Source organism: Lacerta agilis, chromosome 1 (assembly GCF_009819535.1).
Source record: "Lacerta agilis isolate rLacAgi1 chromosome 1, rLacAgi1.pri, whole genome shotgun sequence".
Lineage (NCBI taxonomy): Eukaryota > Metazoa > Chordata > Lepidosauria > Squamata > Lacertidae > Lacerta > Lacerta agilis.
Genome location: NC_046312.1, coordinates 130,862,043 through 130,887,209, shown reverse-complemented (window position 1 = coordinate 130,887,209; position 25,167 = coordinate 130,862,043). Strand labels below are relative to the sequence as shown.

Below are 25,167 nucleotides of genomic sequence, written 5' to 3'. Positions count from 1 at the left end.
AAATCAGGAATTTGTCACCATGAAATCAGGATACCAGCAAACCCTGTCACAATCCCCACCCCACCTTCTTGGCTAGTGCTGAGCAAGTGCTGATGTCCTATCAATTCCCTCATGTCTTGAAGTACCAGCACCGTTTTATGGAAGGTTTTGGGAACCATCTTTCTATCTGCTAACAGTTAGAGGTGAATTCAAGTAACCAACAGCACAGTTACAAGGAGAGAGTGGTTCTAGACACATGAATGTTGTTCCCACTTGTGTTTGCAGAAAAGGGTGCTGGTATATTTGTAACAAAAAGTGTTTTTAATAGTGAAACATTGGAAAATCCGCAAGACCTAAGAGACAGTTGCTGCAGAGAAGCTGAAGAAGCAGGAGTGATCTGGACCATCTGCTCTTCCATTTCTGCTGTGATTTGGGAAAGGGGCAAGCTTTTGCAGCTCAACCGCTCCGAGGTTTGTGAGCTCTAGGTGATGCTTGGAGGTCATAAATCACATTACGGGTGAGGTAAATTATACAGCAGAAAGGGGGTATTATGAACAAGTCATTTCCTTATACTTTTGATTTTCCTGGTTTCTCTGTAATGTGTGAGTGTTTTAGGAGGCAAGGGATTTGAAAGCGAATGGACAATGAAAAAGCAAGGGCCTGACTAGCACATTTTATACATTGTGCTGTAATGTATGCTTTATCCACCTCTCTTAATAATCTGATTTTGCATACATTTGGACTGAAATGCTACTGCCCTAGCAGAGACCATTTTGTTAAGCCCGAGGGATAGTTTGGGAAATGCTAAGGAAGATGAATAATAGCGACTTCCAGTGTTTCAACATTATGACAGACGTCTAGTCATCACTGAAGGAGTCTACTTGCGTCTGGGCTGCAACACTTCAGACCTTAGGGGATGGAGTGCTATTCCATAAAAAACCAAACTAATACATACCCACTACACAGAAAACTAGAAGAAAAACTAAAACAAAACATCTAGTTTTCCATGTGTTTTTGGGTGGTGGTGGTGGTGGTAGGTTTGTAGGTGTATTCAGTCATGGGAGCCCCAACCTGCTGTTTGAAACAGTGCAATCCAAAAAACAAGTCTTCCCCTCGCTGGAACAAAGCCTTGGGATATGCTTCCTTCTTTCGAGAGACGTATCTGCAAAAGCTTTTCTGTTCCAGAGCTCTGAAGGCAACATATGCCACACCTCCAAGTCATAGTCAGGAGATGGCAACACTAGTGTAGGAGTACAAGAATGAGTCAAACAACGGAAGACAACAGATATGAAGATCAGCAACTGCAACCGAGATGGTACTATAATTCACTTTATCTTTTTATTTACACCACAAGAATAACAAGTTGTCATAATGTGGTACAAAATACTGGACTTCTATTAAAGTTGAAAGTGAAGTTGGTATTGTCAGAGAAAGACACCATTGGCCAGTAAAAAACAAGTGAAACAAAACAACAAAAACAGGAATGAGAGAGAGATATATAGAGCTAGGAAAAATAACCCAAAACGTTCAACCCCACCAAGTAAAGGAAAAAGGTGGTAAGAAAATTGAAGTACAAAGAATATGCTACCATCACTTAAAGGGTTCATACAGTTAAGAGTGAAACTGTGTCTAAATTACAGAATAAACTGGTAGCTGCTACCAATGGTGACAACATACTGAGCATGTATAGGTATAAAGCAGAATATAATAAGAGTTACAACTTTTGGTACTACATATTTGTAATAAGCTCTTGGGTGAATAGATTTCCATCCCATATACATAGCATCTCCAATGTAGAGCACCAGAAGTGTTAGATTCTTTGTTTTTCCTCTTTTTCCTTTCTATCAATAGGATTTTTCATCAATATCAAATACACGGTGAAGCTCAACTATCACTATGAAGAAACTTCATTTCCTGCTGATATAAAGTTTGTTTGAAACCACAGTGTTTGCACATCACTGCTTAAAAGTGAAATCTATTGATACATCTTTCAAAATAAAAATGTTAACACAGCTGTGCTGAAGAGTTAACTCTTAAAAGTTCTTGACATTTTTGAGCATTAATATAAAAAGAAGTTGGCATGTGTTTGTGCCTGCCTTATCCCTTTCCTGCCTAAATGAAAAACAAAAACAGAAAACTCCTCCCCCCTTCAAGAAAAATGACACAGGCAGTTGTGTGTTCTGTACAGTTTCCCCTAGAACATTATTTCCACATAAATACAATAAACTCTATTATTGGTTTGTCACAAGTGCTAGATATTTTTTTCTCTTAAAATGACAAATGTTTAAGTAGTCCTTTGTATTTTTTAAATTTTACAATAAAAAGCACAGGTCCTTAATAAGTTCAGTAAGACAAACTCCCCCCCCCCTTCATGCTCCTCACTTTAATTTGCATGACAGAAAACACCCCAACAGTTTATCTGTTGCTAATGCCATTAGAGGGGATTTCTCTTTCCAAAGCTGCCATGTGTGGCGTGCAAAATCTGTATACAATATAAAGACATGCCAACCTAACAGACCATGCAACCTCAAGGTGTAGGAAACTTAAAAAAATATATTCATATATATATTTTATATATATATATATTTATATATATATATCAATGCCCATAAAATGTGGGCCCAAAAGTTTACAAAAGGAAGAATGGAATGAGTACATGACTAATAAAAAGGAATGTTTGTGTACTGAAAGTAAAATAAACCCCAAATACACAACTATTAGTACTTTGTACTACAACCTGGATCTTGCTTCTGGGTAATACAGCTTCAAGATGTTCCTTTGTTTCTAAATTGCTACAAGAGAAGAGTTGTAATAAGCCACCCAATATCTTGGAAGTTGAGTTAGCAAAAACCTCGAGTATCTTGCTGGTGGAACTCAGGTACCTCATATTCATAGTATACAAAAATGTGGGAAGCATGGGTCTGTTGCCCAAATCAGCTTGGATTCTTAGTTTATCCCTAAAGCTCACAAGCAGGTCCATGTTAAGTGGTGGAAACAAGGCTACAGTGGTACCTTCCCAACAGCCATGATGCTCATGTTTGCCGTATGCTACTGGAGCGAGGTTAGGCAATGGCAATTTTAAACAGATCTCAGAATTTTGGATTATAGAACAGACTGGTGTATAACAAAGTTGTTTGTTACTTTAGAAAGCCAATGATGTAGCAACACTTGTTTGTAAGAAACAAAGTAAGAGTCCTAAAATTAACAACATTGAAAGCAGTTACCAAATACTCCAGGCCAACATGTCAACACCGTTGAGTTGTGTGTATCAGCAATTTCTTGCAATGAAAAAGTACCGTATTTACTCGAATGTAATGTGCACCTTTTTTGGCCAAATTACATTGCGAAAATTGGGGCGCGTATTAGATTTGATGCTGCATTTACAGTCACCAGCAAATACTTTTTTGGTTCCAAGGTTTTGAAAATTGAGGTGCGCATTAAATTTCATGGCGCATTAGACTCACGTAAATACAGTAAGTATTTTGAAAACATGTAAACTGGTGTTGAAAATAAAATGTATTTTAGACTGAAGTAATTGTTGATGCATCACTTTGATCAACAGTCATAAAGGGCTAAACTAACAAAATATGAAATCAGATGATTCCACAGCAAAAAATCTTTAAAGATCACAGCAGCAAGGTAGTCATTCTATAAAATATACGTTTTATCTTTACTGTCAAACTTTACTCTTAGAGTATGCTCTCGGCAGTTCTAATGCCAAAAAGTATTCATCAATTTGCATGTATTTGGGTTAGCAATAACTCAAATATTGTAGTGTGTCTTAAAAATTGCATATCAAGCATTAAATAAGAACCTCAAACTCTCTCCGGCACTCAAGTCAGATTTATAATTAAATTCTCACAATTCTGGTTTTAATGGAATGAAGAAAAACAAAACTTTTCCGAACCAGAAAATAAGTTACTACAAAGGGACCCTGTCAGTTATCATAACAAAAATATTTTTTAAAAAAGGAAAATACCACTGGTTATTCAGATGAGGGGCATGTAATATCCTACACTGCTTGAAAAAGAACACATGAATTCAGTCTCCTCCAGGTATCTAATTTCACCACTAAAAGTTTAGTTACTTATTCTGAGGGTCAACTCCCCTCACCTCAAAAGGCAACTGGGGGATAGGAAATAGTGAGCAAGATTAGCCATCTCCCAGCCAAGAAGAAGATACCAATATTACGATTCACTGTGAAATAGTCTTTTAGAGGACTAACTCAACCAGAGTGGTTTAAGAAAAGTTCTGTGTGTATGTTAGCATTAACTGCGTGAGAGTTTGGCAGACCTTCAACATGGTCACTAAAGTTATTAATGCCTTTAATAATCCTTGTCACACTCTATACTGAGGATATATGATACATCGCTCTTTGTAATATTAATATATTTTTAAGGTTAAGAAAGCTCCTTATTTTTTTAATGTAGCATAGCAACTATGACTGCAGAACTGATAAAATATACAATCAGTTTCCTGATACAAAAAAGACCTTGGAATCCTTCCTTTTGTGAAAAGGGCTTTCTAAAAACAAAGCCTAACAATTTGCAACTGTCCCACATGACCATGAAAAGGGTTGATGGTACGGAAGTCCAAACACAAAATAAAACTCCAGTGTGCAGGGAAAAGTGACACAGGTCAAGAAAATGGTTACTGTTTAGAAACACGGCTGTCAAATGGAAAATAAAATGAAAATTCATGCAATAAGGCTGTTTTAAGGATTTTGTAAAAACCAATATAAAATAAAGCAACAGCAAATACATATTTACTAGAAAACTCATTTTGTTAAAAGAAGATCGAAATTAAAAATCTTAAATTAAAAATAGTGATGTTAGGGTAGTTGCCTAGCGGCTAAAATGTTGGCATTCTGAAAGCATTCCAAACTACAGTTTGAAAATGGTCAAGTTTCAAACAAGATCCCTTTTCTAAAAACCCTTACACTCCAATTCACAAATAAATCTTTTGCAAGGGAACTTCCAATGGCTACCATTGTAATCTGCATTTATTTATATATTTTGTATAAATGCATTATAAATATTTTTATCAATAATTTGTAAGAGTCTCGTTTCTAAGCTTGGAATACATTTGGAATATACATTATACATATACATTTATATAATTATACCTAAAATATTAAGCAGTATATCATGCTAGTTGCTTTTAATAAAAAGCATTCCAATTTTTTTAAAATTTGCAGTTGTATCTGACGCATGCTTTTACAACCAAATTGATAGTTAAAATGGTTATACATAATGTATAGGAGAAGATGTTGGGGTTTTTTAATTAACTGTTGAATTTTAGAAACCCAACAGTATTTGCCACAATACTGGCAACTACCTTAATTTTCATTTCAAAGAGCAATAAACCAAAACAAAATAAAATCCAAACTTGTCAACTGTTTGGGAGAAGCTCCGGCCATTACTTGCTTTAAGTAATCATGCCAGCAGAAATCCTGGAGCCTTTCTTGCTGATTGCAGTTCTCAGCCTGCCCTTCCAGAAGAATTACTGCAGAGTTCTTTTCTTTAAGGCATTGTTCATCAAAACGTCAGAAAAAACCAGCTGCCCAAAATCAATCCAATCTTTTTTTTTTTAAAGGCACAAACTCTTCAGATGGCTTTGGAGATGCTAAAGCCGATCCCCTTTCTGGGCTTTCTTCCTTGGTTTACGTTCTTCCTCGCCACACATCTATAGTCTGTCCGCATGTATATTAGGTATAAAAAAGCTTAGTTCTCTTTTCACCCTTCATATAAAGGGGAAAAAAGACTTCTCATATTGTTTGGGTTTTGAAGAGAGTGTCTGGATCACAGGTAGGCAAGAGCCACAAAAATAAAACACAAAACACAAAACTACAATATGGTCTGAGTGGTCTGAACGGAGGATAATCAAACTTTAAGCACCAGTTTTAAATGAAAGTTGTCATATCTGTGTTTAATCTTTGATTTCTTTCTTTTTTTAAAAAAAGTTGGCAAGTTTGCCAAATACTTCACTGGCTTCTTGCCTCTCAAACTTCCATTTCGGAAAAGAGGAAGAGGGCTCAGTGCACATGTCTTTAATATTTCTGCTCGTCACCTGCACTTTTTTTCTTTTCCACAAGCATATTCTGTACAGATACAGAGAGATTTAGCTTTCTTTTACGCACGGCTGCCTTTCTGTAGTCTGGAAGAAAACCATGACAGGATGCAGGAGTAACAAGAGAAAGCTTCTTGGCAGAGCTTCAAGACAAGACGAACAAACAGGAGAACTCCAGCCTCAGAGATGACTGCTACAGGGGAGGGTCCTCTTCCATGGGCTCCTCATCTGGCCTAGAAACAAACGCATGGAGAGGAGTCAAAAAGAAGGAATTGGGTGCAGTGGAGCAGATGGAGGTGCAGAGCGAGTAAGGGTCACACAAGGCTCCTTGTGACTTGATATATTGCTTACAGATTTACCTTCTTCAGCTTAAAGACCTATGCTGGACTTCGGGAGGGCCAAACTTAATAGCATCTGATCATGAGAAACAAAACCTCATTCTCTTCTTTATCTACTCAATGAAAGTAGAATATTACTGAAATTTCAGCATTGATAAAAAGATACGTTTATAAATTTATAACCTTTAATAAGTTTACGAAAGTAGGGGGTGAATGAAGAAATTCACACAGAACATTCATCGGGGAATCACAGTTACATCTGTATCACTTTCATATTGCTTACTCATTACTTTCACAATTAGTCAAATTTAAGTATTGTTGTGATGCACAATGATATAAAAGACTCTTGTGTTTTCACACTATGATGACAGACAGTGATCTGAACACTTGTAATATTTCATAGATGACTTTGTAATTTGAGTTACAGGTAGGTAGCCGTGTTGGTCTGCCATAGTCAAAACAAAATAAAAAATAAAAAAAATTCCTTCCAGTAGCACCTTAGAGACCAACTAAGTTTGTTCTTGGTATGAGCTTTCGTGTATCTGAAGAAGTGTGCATGAAAGCTCATACCAAGAACAAACTTAGTTGGTCTCTAAGGTGCTACTGGAAGGAATTTTTTATTTTATTTTGTAATTTGATTCTGAGTAGCTTTAGCCTCCATGAACTTTACTAAACAGCATTTATCCACCTGTGTAACTGCTAAGCAGTCAGACTCATACATCATGGACTTAATGTTACTAAGCATCAGGGCCTAGATAGTAAAATCTGCCTGCTTTTTTTAAAAAAATAGTAACTGGAAAGAAGACAATGCCCCCTAGATTATGAGGCTGTGGGCTGCAGCCCACTGAGCCTGTATGTAAATTTGGCACGGCCATCAGGGTTTCTTTAGGCCATCACGCTGTGTCTCTGTAGGTAGAGGGGGGTATTCATGAGTAGAGTAGGAGCTCTTGACATGAAAATGTCCACTGCTTGCTCCTTCTCTGCCACTAATCATTCAACAACAGAGGGCCAAAAGGAGGCATTCTGGAGCAGATTGAAAGCTTTCCCGGCATAGCAATTTTCCTTCTCAGTGGTCTTAATGAGAAGGACAATTTAAAAAAACCAACCCGCAGTTAGCCAAAAAACCTAAGCAAAACGAAGAGGAAAATGTTGCCCTTACTTTCACCATGACTGAGTCTAGGACACTTTTGGATTGGGCAGATCCACCTTCCTTCAAACCCTCCCCATCCCCTTTGGATTACTCTGTTATATTTGTAATAATCAGTTGGAAACTTCTGGGGATAAATCTGGCTTCCCAACTTTAATAAAGAACCAGGGTGAGGTTTAGTTTCCACCTCCATTCAACATTATTAAGCTACAAAGCACTCAGCGTTGAAAAAATGCATGGTGGTTCTTCAAATTTTGAAGGCCACAAAATAAAAGTACTTTAACATTTGAAAGGACTTCCCAGATAAATGCATTTTTCTAGACCCACTTGATGGGAGACCTGAGAGCAGCTTTAGAATCTATAGAGGAATATTTCATATTATGCTAAGCAATTGGTTCCGCTGTTCAATTATTCAAAACCGTTGTGTTTCTAACCCCCATGCATGTCGGTGAGCACGCATAATCCTGGCTCATTTTCTGACCACTTCCGGGTTGTGGTGATGCACACACGTGCAGTTTTACAGGCAATGATCAATTGATGCACTTCTAGTATTAAACATAAATCAATCCTGCTGCAGCTTGAAGCTGATACATCTTACCAGAATACAAGTCTTTTCTAAGTATTTTAAAATTGTGAGTGTCTTATCATTGCACTGAATTTTATTTTTCTCTTTGCTGAACACAACCCTTTTTTGTTTTTCTTCAAATCAGGACACTATGCTGAATCCTAATGTGCTTCACCTGCAGATGCCTAATTTGCAATTTTTTGCCTTAAATACCACTGTTTTAGATATAAGCAGATGGAAAGGAGTGAAGCTCACTTTTTGTCATGTGGTGGCTTGACTCCCACTGATAATGATGCCATAGCTGTTACAGTTTCTGCTTCTTCGTTCTCACACTTCTGTGCGTCTATCAAGGAATAGCTGACTGTTGAGGAATAGCGCTGGAGTGAGTGCCAGTACTTACCTAAAGGAAATAAAAAATGATATGCCATTAGGGAATCCATTACTGCCCATTGCTTTTAGTATAGCTACAGAAAAATCCCAACTATTATCACTACTACTGACATAGCACCATCAATGTACATACCATTTTACAAAGAACAAGTTTAACAGGTGGGTGGCGCTGTGGGTTAAACCACAGAGCCTAGGGCTTGTTGATCAGAAGGTTGGCGGTTTGAATCCCCACGACGGGGTGAGCGCCCTAGCAGTTGCCAACCTAGCAGTTCGAAAGCACGTCAAAGTGCAAGTAGATAAATAGGTACCGCTCCGGCGGGAAAGTAAACAGCGTTTCCGTGTGCTGCTCTGGTTCGCCAGAAGCGGCTTAGTCATGCTGGCCACATGACCCAGAAGCTGTACGCCAGCTCCCTTGGCCAGTAAAGCCAGATGAGCGCCGCAACCCCAGAGTCGGACACGACTGGACCTAATGGTCAGGGGTCCCTTTATCTTTACCCAAAGAGCCTTACACAGGGAAACAATAGGATGTTGGGACTAGAGTAGGGTGGGGAACCTCTGGAGTGCAGGCCAAATTTGGCATGCCATGGGTCCTGATTTGGCCTGTGAAACATGGGCACAGCCGGGGGGGGGGGGCAGGGAGTGCAGCTGCCCCCCTAAACCAATAAAAAGCAATACAAATCTGAGGTTATGCCCCCCCCAACAAAAATTCTGGCTACACCCATGCTGTGAGACTGCTTTCCTCAGACTTTGCCCACCTGTCCCACATCCAACCTGATATGTGACATCAGTGCATATGTGGGGCAGGTACAGACATGGCTGGATCAGCTGCACCACTGAGCTTCCCTTGCGGAATTCGTTTGCAAAAAGGAATCACTGAAATCCCTGCCCATCACCAGTTGGGAAGTGAGTTCAATCCTGTAGCATTGGCTGTGCAACCAGCTTCCCTTTGGAGAACTCAAGCACACAGCTGGTCCCTGCTGGTGTTTTGCTGAACAATGGGGATGGCAAAGTCTCTTGTGCTGTGGTTCCCAGGCGCTCAACAAACTGGCCGCCAGGTGCTTGGGAAGTGCTGCAAGAGGACTTTGACAGGTGGGCCAGACAACCCACCTGCCCATCATCTGACATCATGATGTCAGGCGATTGTCCTGCCCACATGTTGAAAGTTGGTCAAAGACAAAAAAATTAAATAGGCTTAAAATTAAAGTTTTAAAATATTTATACAACCTATATCCCACTCCTAATCACAAGTGATCTTGTCGCAGATCACAATTTAAAATACAAAACACATTCATCCATACAAAATACAATTAAAAGCTCACAATCTATCTATCAAAAATTATAATCAATATGGCCACGAGGAAGCGTGCGCAAGATGCACTTTAGCCATGCAACCATATGCATAAGAAATATAAAAGTGAAGTGGTTGGCAAGTAACCAGTTAGCCCATTCCAAAAGAAGTTATTTATGAGACAAATTCCAAATAACCTGCAATCTCCACCTCATTTTCCCGCCATTTTTCCTTTTTCCAAGATCAGATACTGAACTCCTGTCAATTTATTTGCCTCATTACAGTTTCATTCCCCGGCTACCTTTGCTATTTGCATTTTTTAGTATTGGAACTTTGGGGCTTTTCTATTACAATAGGCATTTTGATTCTTACTTGTGTATATTATGTTTTTAATTGATTTTGTTAGTTCTAATGGTTTACTCTTTGGGCTTTGGCTGCTTGTAGAATAACCCTTCTGATTTTATATGATGAAACATTTAATATAATTTCTTTCAGAATCATTTTACATCTCCATAGATTTTCTTAAGTGTAAAGCAGTCTGCATGCAAGTTGCAGTTGTGGTTTATTATTTGAGCTAATGGAACTACATAACTTCACTCCGTTTAACTGTGGAATAGCAATGACTGCTCCCAGGTACTCACTGTGTATTTCAATGACCTTCTCAATGGAATGTACTGCATTAGCATTTGCTCTCTGCTGTAATACCTTTTCAGGAATAGGATCAAGCTGAAATGATTAAAAACGTGCACTTTAGATTAATCATTTTTTTTTAAAAAAATGTATTATTTCAACAGTTGTTATAGACTTCTACATAACCAAGTTATGCTTACCGTCTGCCTGTTAACACTACTGACTACTCACCACTGCTCTGTAAAAGGATAAAATGCAGCTCTTCCATTGCTAGTTTATTTCTGAAAGCAGGACACAACTTTCGAGAGTGCCAATGCCCTGCCCTTCGCTGCCTCACTATAATCTATTGCTGCTTCTTTCCCATTTCCTAAAAAAATGCAGTTGCCTCTAACCCTTACAGAAAAGAACTCTGAAAGAAAAGATGTTCTAATTATCTGTTTGATTGTTTTTGAATGCAGTTCTGTGGCCACCTTCAGCAAATCTCATTTATATTTGGCAATGTGAAGCAGCCTTTCACTTGGCACTTCCAATGTGTTAATATTCTTTGAAATTTTCCAGTCGGGACCTTATTTTGACAGTCTTCTATCACAACAGTGAATGAACCTCCTGACCATATTCAAAAATGGCATACTCTGGGGACAAATAACTTTCCCAAAGTGAAGGATTTAAGAACTTTAAGTATTGACACTTATCATAGCTGTCAACTTTTCCCTTTTCTTGCGAGGAATCCTATTCGGAATAAGGGAATTTCCCTTAAAAAAATAAAAGGGAAAGTTGACAGCTATGGTTCTTAGATGTCTATTCCTACTGGCCTCCTTAGTAGGGACTGGGCAGACAACTGGCTTGTGGGATTCACTCAAAATAAGCAACGCATGCCTTATGCACATCCACAAAGGAGAACCATCAAAAGACATTTCTTGAAAACATGCTTCCTCAAAAGAGGCATCAATAAACTTCTTGGGCTTGGTTAAAACACACACCATTTGTTTGCTAACAGAAACTTCTACTGAAAACATTTGCTGTAGCTTGGCTATTAAGCATGTGAAGTCCCCATCTCAAAACCACACTTTAGCCATAAAATTAGGTAATCTTAGGACACCATCCTCTCACCCTCAGACCTATCCCAAATCTTTACAAAATGATTATAGTGGCCTCTGTTATATGGATTACTGATGGTGTATGTCAGAGCTTTCCAAACTTTTCATGTTGGTGACACACTTTGTCACCAACATCATTTCGTGACAGTCACTCAGTTTTACTAGCAAACCAGAGGTTAAACGAACCCCTTTCCAACCCCAGGCTTGTACAACACACTGCACACTGCAGCTGACACACTAACGTGGCACAACACACAGTTTGGAAAGCTCTGGGGTATCTGAAGACTCTGTACACATGACATTCTCTATGAATGCTAGGTATTCTTATACTTTTTTACTAGTAAAACATCCTGAGATCTCAAGGATATACAAACAACTCAGGGTATTTGTGCAATGATTAAAAGGTTAATTGTCTTACTTTAAATGTTGTGAGGATCCTATGCTCTTTTAAAATGTGCTTTTGGGGGTGGGGGGTTATTGTTTTTTATATTTTGATTATGTATTTTGTGGTTTTATATTTTGATTTTATTCTGTGACCTCTGGGTATAGGGCAATATATAAATACAAATAATAATAATAATAATAATAATAATAATAATAATAATACGTATTCCTAAAGGATCTCTGCCAGTGAGAGTCAGGCCACCTAGTGTTAGATACAAAAGGCAGGTTTGCTCTTGATGCAACAATATCCCCATGCGCAGTGTGCTATTTTTCTCTGTAGGAGTGAATGGCAACCAGCACCAAGCTAGGAATGAAGTGAATAATAAACCTGGTTTCTGCTTGTAGCAATTCCAGCCACTCACAATCAAGCTAGCTCATATCTGCTTCTCCAGCCTTGATTCTGTTTCTTGGTCACGCTATTTTACAAATAGAGTAGATGAACATCTAGATGTGATGAAGGTATATGAGTTCAGAATATAGGTTTCAATGATCCAAAGAGCCATATAAGAAAAAAAATAATCATTCCTGCTCTTTGCCCATATCTGGATTATGTTAAGGTGGTCTATTTATTTATTTAACATATAAATATAGCCATTTAAATATTTTAAAACAAATATGATATTTTGTTTGTGGTAGATGAATTTCTCTTATATCCCTGAAAAAAGCATTATCTTGAACTAATTTGTCCATCATGACTATTCTCAGATTTAGAGAGGTCACTGAAAAGAGTATTTCTACAAAAAAAATGATAATTCAAATGTGAGAGTTGTACCACGCTCTGTGAGGAATTGAGGCGCATACACACAATTTCTCCATTGCAACTTGGTCACAGCCAAACTGGCTCAGCCATTCAGATCAAAGACAAAATTCTTTTTTCAGTTGCAAGTATTGATTGAAACCTTGAGCTCTGTTTAGTTTTTGGAGAACCCTCAATGAATGGGTTTTATAGTTGCTTAGAATTACATAAATGTACGTATTTTCACCATAATAGTGGTTGCATGGTGTCCTCATACCTCTGCTACATATTTTCACAATAATATGAATTAGTGACTGTCAGGAAACCCCCCTCGCCGCAGCGGGAACCGATCCTGCGTTTGCAGTACAGGGAACCCCCGTCTCCTTTGAGCAGTTCGTCATCCTGCTCAAAGGAGGAAGCGATCGCTCTTCCAGTGGGGAGGGGGAGATGGAGGCAGGAAGTCGGAGCAGGGGCTGTGGCAGGGATGGAGAGCCTCTGCACCAAGTGGGAAGAGGGGGAGAGGAACCCTTTCCGTCGCCCCGTTTTGGCAGAGAGGAAGGACGTAGAGGGGGGAGGCAGGGGTTCAGGATCCCGCGCCTCTTATGTTGGGCAAAGAACCAGAAACAGACATTCCCGGACTCTGCAGAGGGATGAGCTGGATGTCTTTATTTTAGCTCCACTGTAAATAGCTGCACAATAAAGAACTAAGTTTTTAGAAGTTCTGCGTCAGCCTGATTTCTCATGAGCAACCACTGAAAAGCCTTACAGTGACATTCATTTCTTTCCCGTCAGATCCATGTGTTCCGAGTTTATCTCAAGTATGCAGAATTGTCTGCAGACGAGATGTAGATTTGCACATAATTTTACAAGCGTGTGGGCAACTTCCTAAGCAGTGCATTTTATATCTGTTACTTGTTTGTAATCTGAAGTGACTGTTACTTCTTTGATCATGGCTGAAATATGTTAAACTGAAAATGGAATTTTCATGAAGCTACAAAAAGCACACCATAAGGCGTCCAGTACTAAGATAGACTGTGGTGCTTTCAGTGAAATCTTCTACAGGTATATTAGATTACTTGTTCTTTGCACCAATCAAAGTATGCTGCTGTGTGGTAGAAATTAGCCAGAAATGTGACTAGGGAAATAAAGCATACCTAATTATTCAGTTTTCCACTATGCAGTTCAAAATGCAGTTCAATTACAAAATCTTAAGACATGAATGTAAAGCCCATTTGCTGTTGGCAACCTTTTGACTACATAAGTAACTAAAGCTGCAATTACTTTGGGAATGAATATAAATAAAAGTATAACAATACACGAGAATTTTTGATACTTTAATTTTCAGTTTAAATTTTGACAATTAAAAAGGAAAATATTAGGAATAGAACATGTTCCTGCATCTCGGTTGTTGGGACTTCAAGCACCAGATTTCAGACATACATGTGTGTGTGTGTGTGTCCCAGTGGCCAGGGATATATATACCACAGAATCATAGAGTTGGAAGAGACCACAAGGGCCATCCAGTCCAACCCCCTGCCAGGCAGGAAACACTATCAAAGCATTCCTGACAGATGGCTGTCAAGGAATATGTTGAAATATAGCAGTTTTCAATTTTGGTTGCATTATAACAGAAATTATAACTGATTATAGTCTCTAAAGGCAACAAAATGTGATCTCTTTATAATATTTATTTATTTATTTGGCTTTTCAGCCAAAGAGGCCTAACATCACCATTTGGTATCCTCAAGCATAGGCTTCCTCAACCTCAGCCCTCCAGATGTTTTTGGCCTACAACTCCCATGATCCCTAGCTAGCAGGACCAGTGGTTGGTCAGGGATGATGGGAATTGTAGTCTCAAAACATCTGGAGGGCCGAGGTTGGGGAAGCCTGCTCAAGCAGCTGTTGAGGCCCACTACTGATAATGACTGCCATTGTGGCCGTCATCTTTATTTCCCCGGAAAGTGATGACCGGAAGTTTGGGAGGGCTGCATTTTGGGAAATATGAAAAATACGAGTGTAGTCATGAGTATGTCCCTCAGGGGCCCACTGGACCTTGCCAGGGGCATCCTCAATTCTGGAGCTGATCATGGTTGATATAATCATCTGTAGGCTTCTCTCATATAGCTGCCATACACTCCAACAGGGAAAAGAGCAAAGAACTGTAGCCGGACATGGGTGTAGCCAAGGAGGGGCAGGAGGGCAGCTGTCCCCCTAGATCTACAAACATTATGGAAAAGCATTCAAAATACTTAATTATTTGAGGTTCTGCCACCCCCAGCAGAAACCTGCCCCTGCCCCCCGGCAGAAGCTATGCTGTCTGAACTTTCATTTGCTAAAAAAGGCTGAATACCTTTCGTGGCTCCCCTTAAAAAAAAGCCCAGCAGCCCCACCCCAACAAAAATCCTGGCTACGCCCATGCAGCACAAAATAGTAGTAAGGGGGCAGTAGAAGAACAAGAAAATTTTAGGGCAACTCCAGTGTCCAAACATATTTCTCGACTGCAGAAATCAACTAGATTTTCCAGACTTCTCATTATCAAGATTTTAATAGGACAAGTGTAGTGCCAATGACTTGAGGATTTTAGCATGATTTATTATTGTTCTTATACAGAAAATATTGCCCAATACATAACAATACAAAATTGATAGGTTTCAAACTGAGATTATAATATAATCACTGATGCTACTACCGGTGTATCACAGTATGTGTGTAAAAATAAATAAATAATAAATAACGACTTTGCTTTGTGTTTTTTTATACCTCAATTCCTAGCAAAGCAGAAACGCATGCTTCAGACGCATCACAAATGGCTGTCAGGTCATGGCCTCCTTCAAGAGCTAAAATGATTCGTCCTCCAGCAAGACCCATGAGCTGTTTTGTCAGGTACCCAAAGCCTGCGATGCAAGAAATGCCAAGAAAAGGGCAACAATTAGCAGATTTAATGTATTCTATAAAGTTGGAAACATTATAAAAATGAATAAAATTACTTATAAAGGCATTTGGTAGAACCAAACTTAATTAATTACATTGCATTGCATTCAACTAAGTTGTCATGTGTGCACAAGGACTTAGCCAATGGAACACCCCTCCCTCCTATGCTCTCCCCACCCCACTCCAAATTTGTTCCAGGGGGTTGGGGGAACTGCCAAAACAGATTGGGGGGGGGGAACCTCCACTGCATAAGCCTAAGTCCTTGTGAAAATGGGGCAACTTTGTTGGTTTGCTGCATTTGCAAAACCAAAGAGACCTCTCCAGGATGCAAGCTTGGGCAGTGTGTGCAACAAGACCACCTGTCTCAGTCTCACTGATGTGGTCCAAAGCAAAGCAAAATATTTGACACCAGCTTGGCTGCCAGAGTTGCCAGAAGGAGACATACAAGATGCCATCCAAACTTTCTAGAGACTCCACTCCAGAACTGTGTAGGGTTTACTCCTTAGCCTTTTCTTCTCCCGAAGATATCCCACAAGGCCGCAGGTACAGATTTTTCTTCAGGGTTTACTCCAGAAGTCTTCCTCACAAGACAGGTCCCTAACTCACGGTGGGTTTAAGACCCACTGGCTACCCTTCACCTGGTTTATTCAACCAGTCAAAGCCATTACCTGGGGTATGGCCACTGTCACAAGCTGACAGCTTCTAGAAGCCACAGATGAGAGCTGAGTGTAGGGTGCGGACCAAAGGTGGACAAACCACCCAGAAGGAGTGTTCCCCACCAGAGATCCCTTTTTGTGATTCAACCAAAACTTTTTACACCTCCAAAGAACTTATGGTTTGCACACTCAGCCCTTATGGTTTGCACATTCACCACAAGCAGGGCTTTCCCCCCATTGGAACTCACCGGAACTGGGTCTGGCACCTCTCAGCTGGGCCCCAGAAGTGGGGGAAGAGACCTGACCAGCCTCAGCAAAACCCCGCTAGCACTTCCGGCTCCTGAAGGGGATATCCTCTACAAGCTCCAGAGAGGCGCAGGCGAGATAGAGGTGCAGGAGGGCTTTGCTGAGGCTCTTCTGCAAACTGACACGCAGAAAAGCCGCACCTCAGCTGAACAAGCCCCCATGCTGCTCTGGCTCACGGGCAGGCAAGCCATCTCTTTCTCCTGGGAGGAAGAGGAAGTCCGTCCCCCCATGCGTAGGTGGCTGAGGCAGTCCCACAAGTGAAGCCTGACAGAGGCTGCCTCGGGCATGTGAGGAGACGCCCCCCCCAATATATTCTCTTTGGGCTCTGGGGTGGGTCTTCTGAGGGAGGTACATTTTGGCACCCTTTGGTCTATAACAGGCATAGGCAAACTCTGGCCCTCCAGGTGTTTGCGACTACAATTCCCATCACCCCTAGCTAACAGGACCAGTGGTCAGGGATGATGGGAATTGTAGTCCCAAACATCTGGAGGGCCGGAGTTTGCCTATGCTTGGTCTAGAAAAAAGCACCAACTCCATATCTATCTACCTTTTTAGAAAGGTCTTTGGGTTTAATGCTGTTTTTACCACATTTTGTTGCTGATTTCATTTTACTGTTTTTAATTATGCTATTTCTAGGTCTTTATTTTATATTGCATTTGTAAGCTACTGCCAGCTATTGATGAGGTGGGATAATAACGTTTAGATAAATAGAAGAAGGAATCTGAATTCTATGTATAACAGGGAAGTGTGTTTTTGCATTGTTTGTGATTGGATTGAATTATATTATATTATATTATATTATATTATATTATATTATATTATATTATATTATATTATATTATATTATATTATATTATTATATTATTACCTATAACCCCCCCCCCAAACTAACAAGAGTAGGAAGAGTCTAGGTACAGTAAGTTATTATTAAACAGACAACTCAAATAGATAACAGGGTAAATTTGCAAAGAAGATGAGATCACTGAAATTTAAGCCTGTGGGGACTTACATTTTGCTGACAGATTATATCCTCCAAGTGGTGCAGGATGACCTTCCACTGCATCAAACCCAGATGATACAAGCACAACATCTGGAGCAAACTCATTAGCAATAGGCATTACTACTGTTCTGTAACAAAAAAAGGAACAACAGAAAGCACATTACTATGCCTTGCTCTTGAATGGACTCTGATCTGTTTGGACAGCTACTATGAGATACAATCTTGTTCAAGGGTGCTTTTTAGCACAAAATATTGAACAAAATATGGAAGAAAGGACTAGAAAGGGAACCAGACAGTGTACAAGGGCGTTTCTTGAGTTGTTTGGGCTACAGTGTAAAAAGTAGCTTGTTCTTCAGATTTGTGAGCAGTTGCATAGTAAATGATACTATAGAAAACTATAGTTCCATGACATTTCTTTAGGTTGTGGCTAATGATGGTAATCCAAACCACCAGGTGGGTGTGCCTGAGTCCCACTGATTTAGTGGGTTTTAAGAACTTAACTGCATGGTTAAATCTCTGTGATTTCAATCTTGCTATAGTAACATAAAGGGGGGAGATTAATGCATATTTCATTCACACAAATCTGAATAGACTGAAGGACAAGCATCTGAAACTGTGATACACTTTTAGAGAAAGCATTCTGTCTACATATTGTTATATCAAATTACAACGCACCTGCAGCTTCAAATAGATATTTTAAATTTCGGTCTGTGGCAATGTTATACTCCATCGGCTTCTTCAAATAGCCCATAACTTACTTAAGGAATTCAGCACCACAATATTTGGTGATGTCCACTGTTTTATAGTTTTAAAGGGGGGACTGGGAAAGGATTCATGGGAAAGGACAGGTGTATGGCTATTAGCCAGGATAGCTAAAAGGAATCTTTACTATTCTGGAGACAGTAAACATTTGAACAATAGTTTCTAGAAAGTGAACCACACAGGAGACATGTTGCCTTCAAGCACTGCTTGTAGACTTTCTATAATATCTCAATGCCCATTATCAGAAGCAGGAAGTTAGTCAAGAAGTGGATCAGGTCTCATAGGAGTATTCTTAACTGCCATAGAAAGATAATTGAGAATTCATACACACACACATTTATACTGTGATCTTTTGCACTTGGAAGCAATATAAGCTCCAGTGACTTCAGCAGCAATATTTTCTATGTATTTTGGGATTTGGCTGAACTCTTTAGTAGACATAAAATATAAAGCTGATTTTTTAAACTGTGATGTCACTAAATGAAGATGGTGGACAAGTTTGAAATCTCTTTACTACCATGTACAATTTAGTTAAAACAGCGCTAGAAAGTGGAGAGCGAATGGTAAAAGGGGTAAGCTTCAATTGGGGGTATGCAGCAGGGATTCCTCTCATCATGAGAAAGGAACCTTAAACTTCATGTTGGGGAACAGAACAACTAAGCGATGTCTTGACTCCCTGAGGATGACAGCAATTCCACAATGGTACATAAATCAACACGATCTGTGATGGAGGGGGTGGCTGACTTGGGAGCCTGTGGTGGAGGCAGCAAATCAATGGAAACAACTTAAGACGTTACCCCAATACAAAATAAGCCTCCATTATTAAGCCAGTAAAGCACATGGTATTTGTCCAATAAGCTGTCGGAAATGGCAGGAACAGCCAATGAAACTATGGAGCTGCAGCACTCCTCCCTCTCCCCCTCCCACTGGTTCCTGTGGAAAGAAAACACCCTCTCCCTCCTAGTTCTGCGTGGATGCTGAACTTTCCCCACCTTTCCAGCTCCAGCCTCACTGCGTTTACTCAGAAGTAAGCCACTGTCCCCCCTCCCCACGGAGCTCTTCCTCTGGTAAAGAGGGAATTGGGCATTTCAGGGTGCGCTGGCTTCCCACGTGCCAAGGGCCCTGGGAGGGCGCTGGTGTGGGGGTAATAATTTGTTATTTATACCCCGCCCATCTGGCTGGGTGTTGTTGTTTAGTCATTTAGTCGTGTCCGACTCTTCGTGACCCCATGGACCAAAGCACACCAGGCACTCCTGTCTTCCACTGCGTCACATTGACGTAGAGGTGGAAAACAGGTGTGGAAAATGTGGCCTTACAACAAAAGAAACAATGTAAGTTCATGTCAGAAAGCATTATTTAATATTTAATATGAAAGCAGTATTAAACGAATATACCAATATCACCTCACATCCATTTCTTAAGCGAACAATTAATCATGCAAGGAATCCAGGCTGTTGGGAGCATTTGTGTGTTCAAATATTCCCACACATGAAAGACATGCAGGGTAATGGAGGACTTTTGGAAGAGGGTCCTCACTGAACCAACCAAAACAACGAGACAAAGTTTTATTAGATCAAAACAGCTACCCCTCTCCTTCTTTGATGGTGATGAACAAGAACTTGTTTCAGAAAGAGCTGCGTACTTTTATGCTGGTGACAGCAAGAACAGAGCCGTGTTCTTCACCATAATCAACTGTTTTTGAGAGTCTAAGTGTATTTCCATTTACAAGTACAGAAGAAAGTAAAGGTCTCTAAGGTGCTACTGGAAGGATTTTTTAATTTTATTTTGTTTTGACTATGGCAGACCAACACAGCTACCTACCTGTAACTAGAAGAAAGTAAAGTTCTTATTAAGAAACAAGAAGAATTGTGTTGCAATTCATGCTGCTGCAAATCTGTTGTATCCAATATTCAAAGGCAAAAATGCACTTGATAACAGCACAGCAACTGCATTTGACTGGATTGCAAAAGCTGTGGCACACCTTTGGTGCCAGAAAGGTACTTTCAAGGGAGGCAGAACAAAGAACATCTTCAGGTATTTGGGTCCAGAAACACAGTCTAGGATTCTGTCAAACATATTCCTCCCGCAACATGGCAGAACACAGCCTGTGACTTCTGCTTGGATAGCTCAGTTAGTGAAAGCGTGGTGCTGATAATGCCAAGGTTGCAGGTTCAATCCCCATAATGGGCAGCTGCATATCCCTGAGGGGGTTGGACTAGATGATCCTCAGGGTCCCTTCCAACTCTACAATTCTTGCCTACTTCAGATTATTTCATCTTCTGCAGCATGTGAGAGAATCTGGTCTATGTTGGAAATGCTCACACCAAAACAAGAAAGGAACTGGCATGTGAAAGGGTAGAGAAACCTGTTTTGTTCTAGTTACAAGTAGGTAGCCGTGTTGGTCTGCCATAGTCAAAACAAAATAAAATAAAAAATTCCTTCCAGTAGCACCTTAGAGACCAACTAAGTTTGTTCTTGTATCTGAAGAAGTGTGCATGCACACGAAAGCTCATACCAAGAACAAACTTAGTTGGTCTCTAAGGTGCTACTAGAAGGAATTTTTTATTTTATTCTGTTTTGTTCTAGGCAGATATTCAATTTTCAGACATCTATGATAGATATGGTGGTAAATGTAAAGAAGCAGAAGAAGCAGAAACTGTTAGCGATAGCTCACAAAATGAGACTGATTAATTTTCATGTAGTATTAACTGATTCTTAGCTCTTTTATGAAAACGAGTACTTCATAATTGTTTTGACACTGTAGACTCTACAGTGTAGAGGAACAGAGAAATCATTTTCCTTGTTTTACTATAATGTTGATGGTTTCTTAAGTTTTATTGTTTTTGACTGTTCCTTATAACTGGCAAATGTGAATAGATACTGGGTTCCGTACATTTCAGCAGCTAATAGCTTTATCTCTAACATTTTTTTTAATTTAAAGAAGTAAATTCAATTTGCAATTATTCTTTGAATAAGCTGTACTTTTTATATAACGAACATGTTAATTTTATGGCAAACCAATGTAACAAACAAAATTTTATTCTGTAAAGGGCACTAAAAAGGGGGGGGGAAGCACTGTGTGTTTTTCAATTTCCCCCCACAATTTCAGTTTTCCTTAAAAAAACAAAACAACCCCTCGTTTATTTCCATGGCTTCAAAATTTCCAGAAATTTTAACGTTTCTAGATACTACCCTCCACTATAATCTACTTTGGGCCTCTATTTAGGTACCAAGAGAGTATCAAGCAATGCGTTGGATCCATATGAAACTCCCCTTGCGAAGAGATTAAGCATCTTTAATAATTTGATTTGTGCTGTTTTGGCTTGCACCCAAAGTCATATTTAAAAGCTGGGACAGGAATATTCAAAAATAGTCAAGAAAAGCGAATTAACTTGATGGACTAGCTGCAACACTGTGTTGTTGAATACATGATTCTGGATTACATTCTAGTGGGTGAAGAAGACAATTCACCTGTCTCAGGTGCCTGTAAAAAGGAGACAATCTTGGTGCCCAGAAACAATGGGTAAAGTGGTAGAGAGTGAAATTCTCGCACTGACACCAAATAACCCATTAATATTTCAGTCAAAGGCCTCTAGTTTCATAACAGTGCCTGGTTTCATTAGAATATATAGTAATTCCACTGACATTCTGCAGCTAAAGAGAATGTTTTCTTTCTTATATTTTTCACTGACGGCAGCTACCTTTTCATGAACAAAAGTGTACTAGGAGTTAAAGAAAAGGCATGTGTATCTTTGCCTAGCTCAAAAGGATTTCTACTGATTCATCTGAAGACTTCAAAGCATCTGAATTTTGCATTTGGACTGGTTTGAATTAGAGCTCAGTTCTGCATTCTGAGTTTCTAAGTTCATAGTGAAACTGCCTGTTGCTTCTGGATTTCATTAGGGCTAATTTTCTTATCTTTTCTTCAACTTTTGGTTTGATCCCTTGGAAATGCAACGTGGCACTCAATGGGCCACAGTAACAAGGTGCTGCCTTTAAAGCATGCATTGCCTCATAAGATTGAGGGGGGGGAGAGAGAGAGAGAGAGAATACAGCCTTCACTTTTCTGCCTCTCTGGGGACTATGCATTGTAAACTTCAAAGAACCTTTTTACATTAAAATGAATAAAAGTGAATCAGGAAAAGGTTTTTCAAAGCAGCTGGTTATGAACCTCAAAGGCCACTTGACAATCTATTATCATGGGGCAGGGGGGCTTGGCACAAGATTAAACAGGTTTCCAACCTAACTTCCAGGCTGAAGGTGTTTGCACATAGTCATGTACTGTTGGAATTGTTCTCTATGAATGTGATGTGCAATCATATGTTCTTCTAGCAGGCGCAGGTTTGTGCCCCACAGGGAGTAGTAGGGGATGACAGCTTGGCCATTGGGGATCTGGCTGACATTCCAGGTTGCCGAGAGTGTGTGGCCGTCTTCAAGGCTGTGTGGCCGTCTTCAGTGCTGCAGGAGTCAAGGCTAGCCAACACAGATAAGAAGGCAACCGTTTACTATGGTTCGCCTATGGCCCATTTAAGAGGACTGAAGCTGGTGCCTCTTCTCAGGGAATATTTGCATTCAAATACTTAGAACTGCAGTAGAATTGGAAATGTGAGAGGCCCCAGCAACAGTAAAGAGCAGCAGGGAAGACAAAAGGTGTATTGTTATAATCACTTAGCAGTGGGGAGCACTCTAGCATACAAATACCTCTTAGATCTTTACCTCCCCCTCCCATTTGTCTCTCACCTCCTTCACCCCCATTCTAGTACCACTGTCATTTGGGGCATCAACAGTTGCCTTGGGAGAGAGATGCAGTGGCAAGTTCTCTCTGCCACAAAGCAGAAGCAGAAGCTACAAGCCCAGGAGGAAAAAAAAAGTATTTTAAAACATCTATGTAAATCCACACTTCAAAAGAAGCTCAATCCAGGTATTCAGGGGGCAGCAGTGAGTGGGCGCACTCCCTATTCACCCGCACCTGAAGTGGGAGCTGTATCAAAGCGAGGAGGAGAAGCTGGGAACTGGATGGGAATGCAGTGTTTCCATACTTATGCTCTATATAGCAATGCTGACACCCAGTTATCTGTATTCAATATGGCACAAGATCCAAATGTTTTGAAACCACTGGACACATCTAGCTGAGATACAAGTAACTAGTTGCATCCAGCAAGTGCCCAGGTCCAAACACTGTCCTGGTTTTTTCAACTTAAGTGGATGGACAGTCACAGGGCAACAGTGTCTGCCCTTCAACAGCAACACCTCTATCCAAGATGATACTCAAGTTCTTCACCTTCACCAATAGTAAAATCCACAGGAAGGCTTTACAAATAACTCATTCCTGACACCAAGGTAAGGTGGAGCTCTAGAGGTATTCAAAGAGACCAGGAAAGGTGGAGATTGCCCAAAGGATACTGGCAAAGCATTGGGTTCTTTTGTGACAAGGACCAGTGGCAGTATCATTCAATACACGAGCATCACAGACTTCTGTACTGAACGTTTTTGAGAAGACAGTGGTCACCTATTGTGGACAATAAAATCTGGTCTCAGGAATAGAGTGGAACTATTAGTGCGATTGATCAAGCTCTTAAAGAACGGCCTCAGCTCAGAGGCAGAGCATCTGCTTTGGATGTACAAGGTCCCAGGTTCAATTCACATTATCTTCAGGTAGCGTTGGGACAGAACTCAGAAGTCAAAGCTGCTGCTTTGAAACAATACTGAACAAGTTGAACCAATGGCCTGACCCAGTATAAGACAACTTTCTATGTACTGCTTGTGTTCTGTGGTGCTTTGCAGTAAGCAGGAACTAAGCTTTTGGGTATAGCAGGCTTGAGTACCCCACAGTAATGCTTTGTGGGGGATCACCATAAAAGAAAACAGATGGGAGTTATTCAAAATAATTGTAAAGCTTTTCATATCACTTTTAGCAAAATACAGCGGTACCTTGGATGTCGAATGGAATCCGTTCCGGAAGTCCATTCGACTTCCAAAACCAAGGTGCAGCTTCCACTTGGCTGCAGGAAGCCGCGGAAATCGCGTCAGACATTCAGGTTCCAAAGAACGTTCACAAACCGGAACACTCACTTCCAGGTTTGCAGTGTTTGGGAGCCAGAACATTCAACTCACAAGGCCTTTGGAATCCAAGGTACGACTGTAAAACAAAACCTGGGAACAATAAAAGTTGGCAAGTCCAACTACCAGTAAATGCCACAATGGTTATCAAAATGTTTTTACTACTTGTAAAAGCTTGCATCTCATGCAAACTGCAAAACAACAACTACAGGCATCAGTAAAATAAAAAGCGCTTAATTAGAAGACAACGGAGCATGATCTAGAAATCATGGACATGCCCCATTTCACTTTGTTTACCAAATAAGTGCTCCATCAAATGGAAAGAAGTTTAAAGCTAGTTAGAAAGCCAAGCAAGGACTGGGGAGGTGCAAGTTCATATCTCTTTTCAGCTATGAAGCTCACTAGATTCCTTTGGGTAAATCATGGTGGAGGCTGAGAGAGAGAGAGTGAGTTGAAGAGAAAAAGTGAGTGGAAGGGAAACTATTAGGTATGCTGTCTGGAGATCCTTGGAGAAAATGCAGAATAAACATGCAATATTTTAATAATGTGTCCCTGTGTACAGAGGGATATTAAAAAAATTAATGTGACAATAATCTAAACAAAATTCACTGTTTAAGTGATCCATAACAGTTAGCTGTGAAGACATGTACTCAACCACTGGTCTTTACAATTGTTTGTTGCTGAAGGGAAAGTAATGGCAGTATCTTGATTTAGTGTTGCACACTTCTTCATTTAACATATGTGGCTTGAGATGAGCATGACAACCACA

General features: G+C 40.0%; 1 protein-coding gene and 1 pseudogene across 4 annotated transcripts in view; both read right to left on the bottom strand.

Annotated features, from left to right (window-relative positions):
* Nucleotides 1-1,034: 1,034 nt before the first annotated feature.
* On the bottom strand, nucleotides 1,035-2,279 carry LOC117049109 (annotated as a pseudogene).
* Nucleotides 2,280-5,559: 3,280 nt separating this feature from the next.
* Nucleotides 5,560-25,167, bottom strand: part of HDAC4 (histone deacetylase 4) — a 141,693-nt gene continuing 122,085 nt past the window's right edge. For all 4 annotated transcript variants that reach the window (XM_033171306.1, XM_033171304.1, XM_033171305.1 and 1 more), the window contains 5 exons: nucleotides 17,586-17,704; nucleotides 15,444-15,577; nucleotides 10,418-10,502; nucleotides 8,354-8,498; nucleotides 5,560-6,281 (listed from right to left, as the gene is read on the bottom strand). In XM_033171306.1, the coding sequence (XP_033027197.1) occupies nucleotides 6,242-6,281; nucleotides 8,354-8,498; nucleotides 10,418-10,502; nucleotides 15,444-15,577; nucleotides 17,586-17,704 (523 nt within the window). In that variant the 3' untranslated portion in view covers nucleotides 5,560-6,241. The remainder of the gene's footprint in view (nucleotides 6,282-8,353; nucleotides 8,499-10,417; nucleotides 10,503-15,443; nucleotides 15,578-17,585; nucleotides 17,705-25,167) is intronic.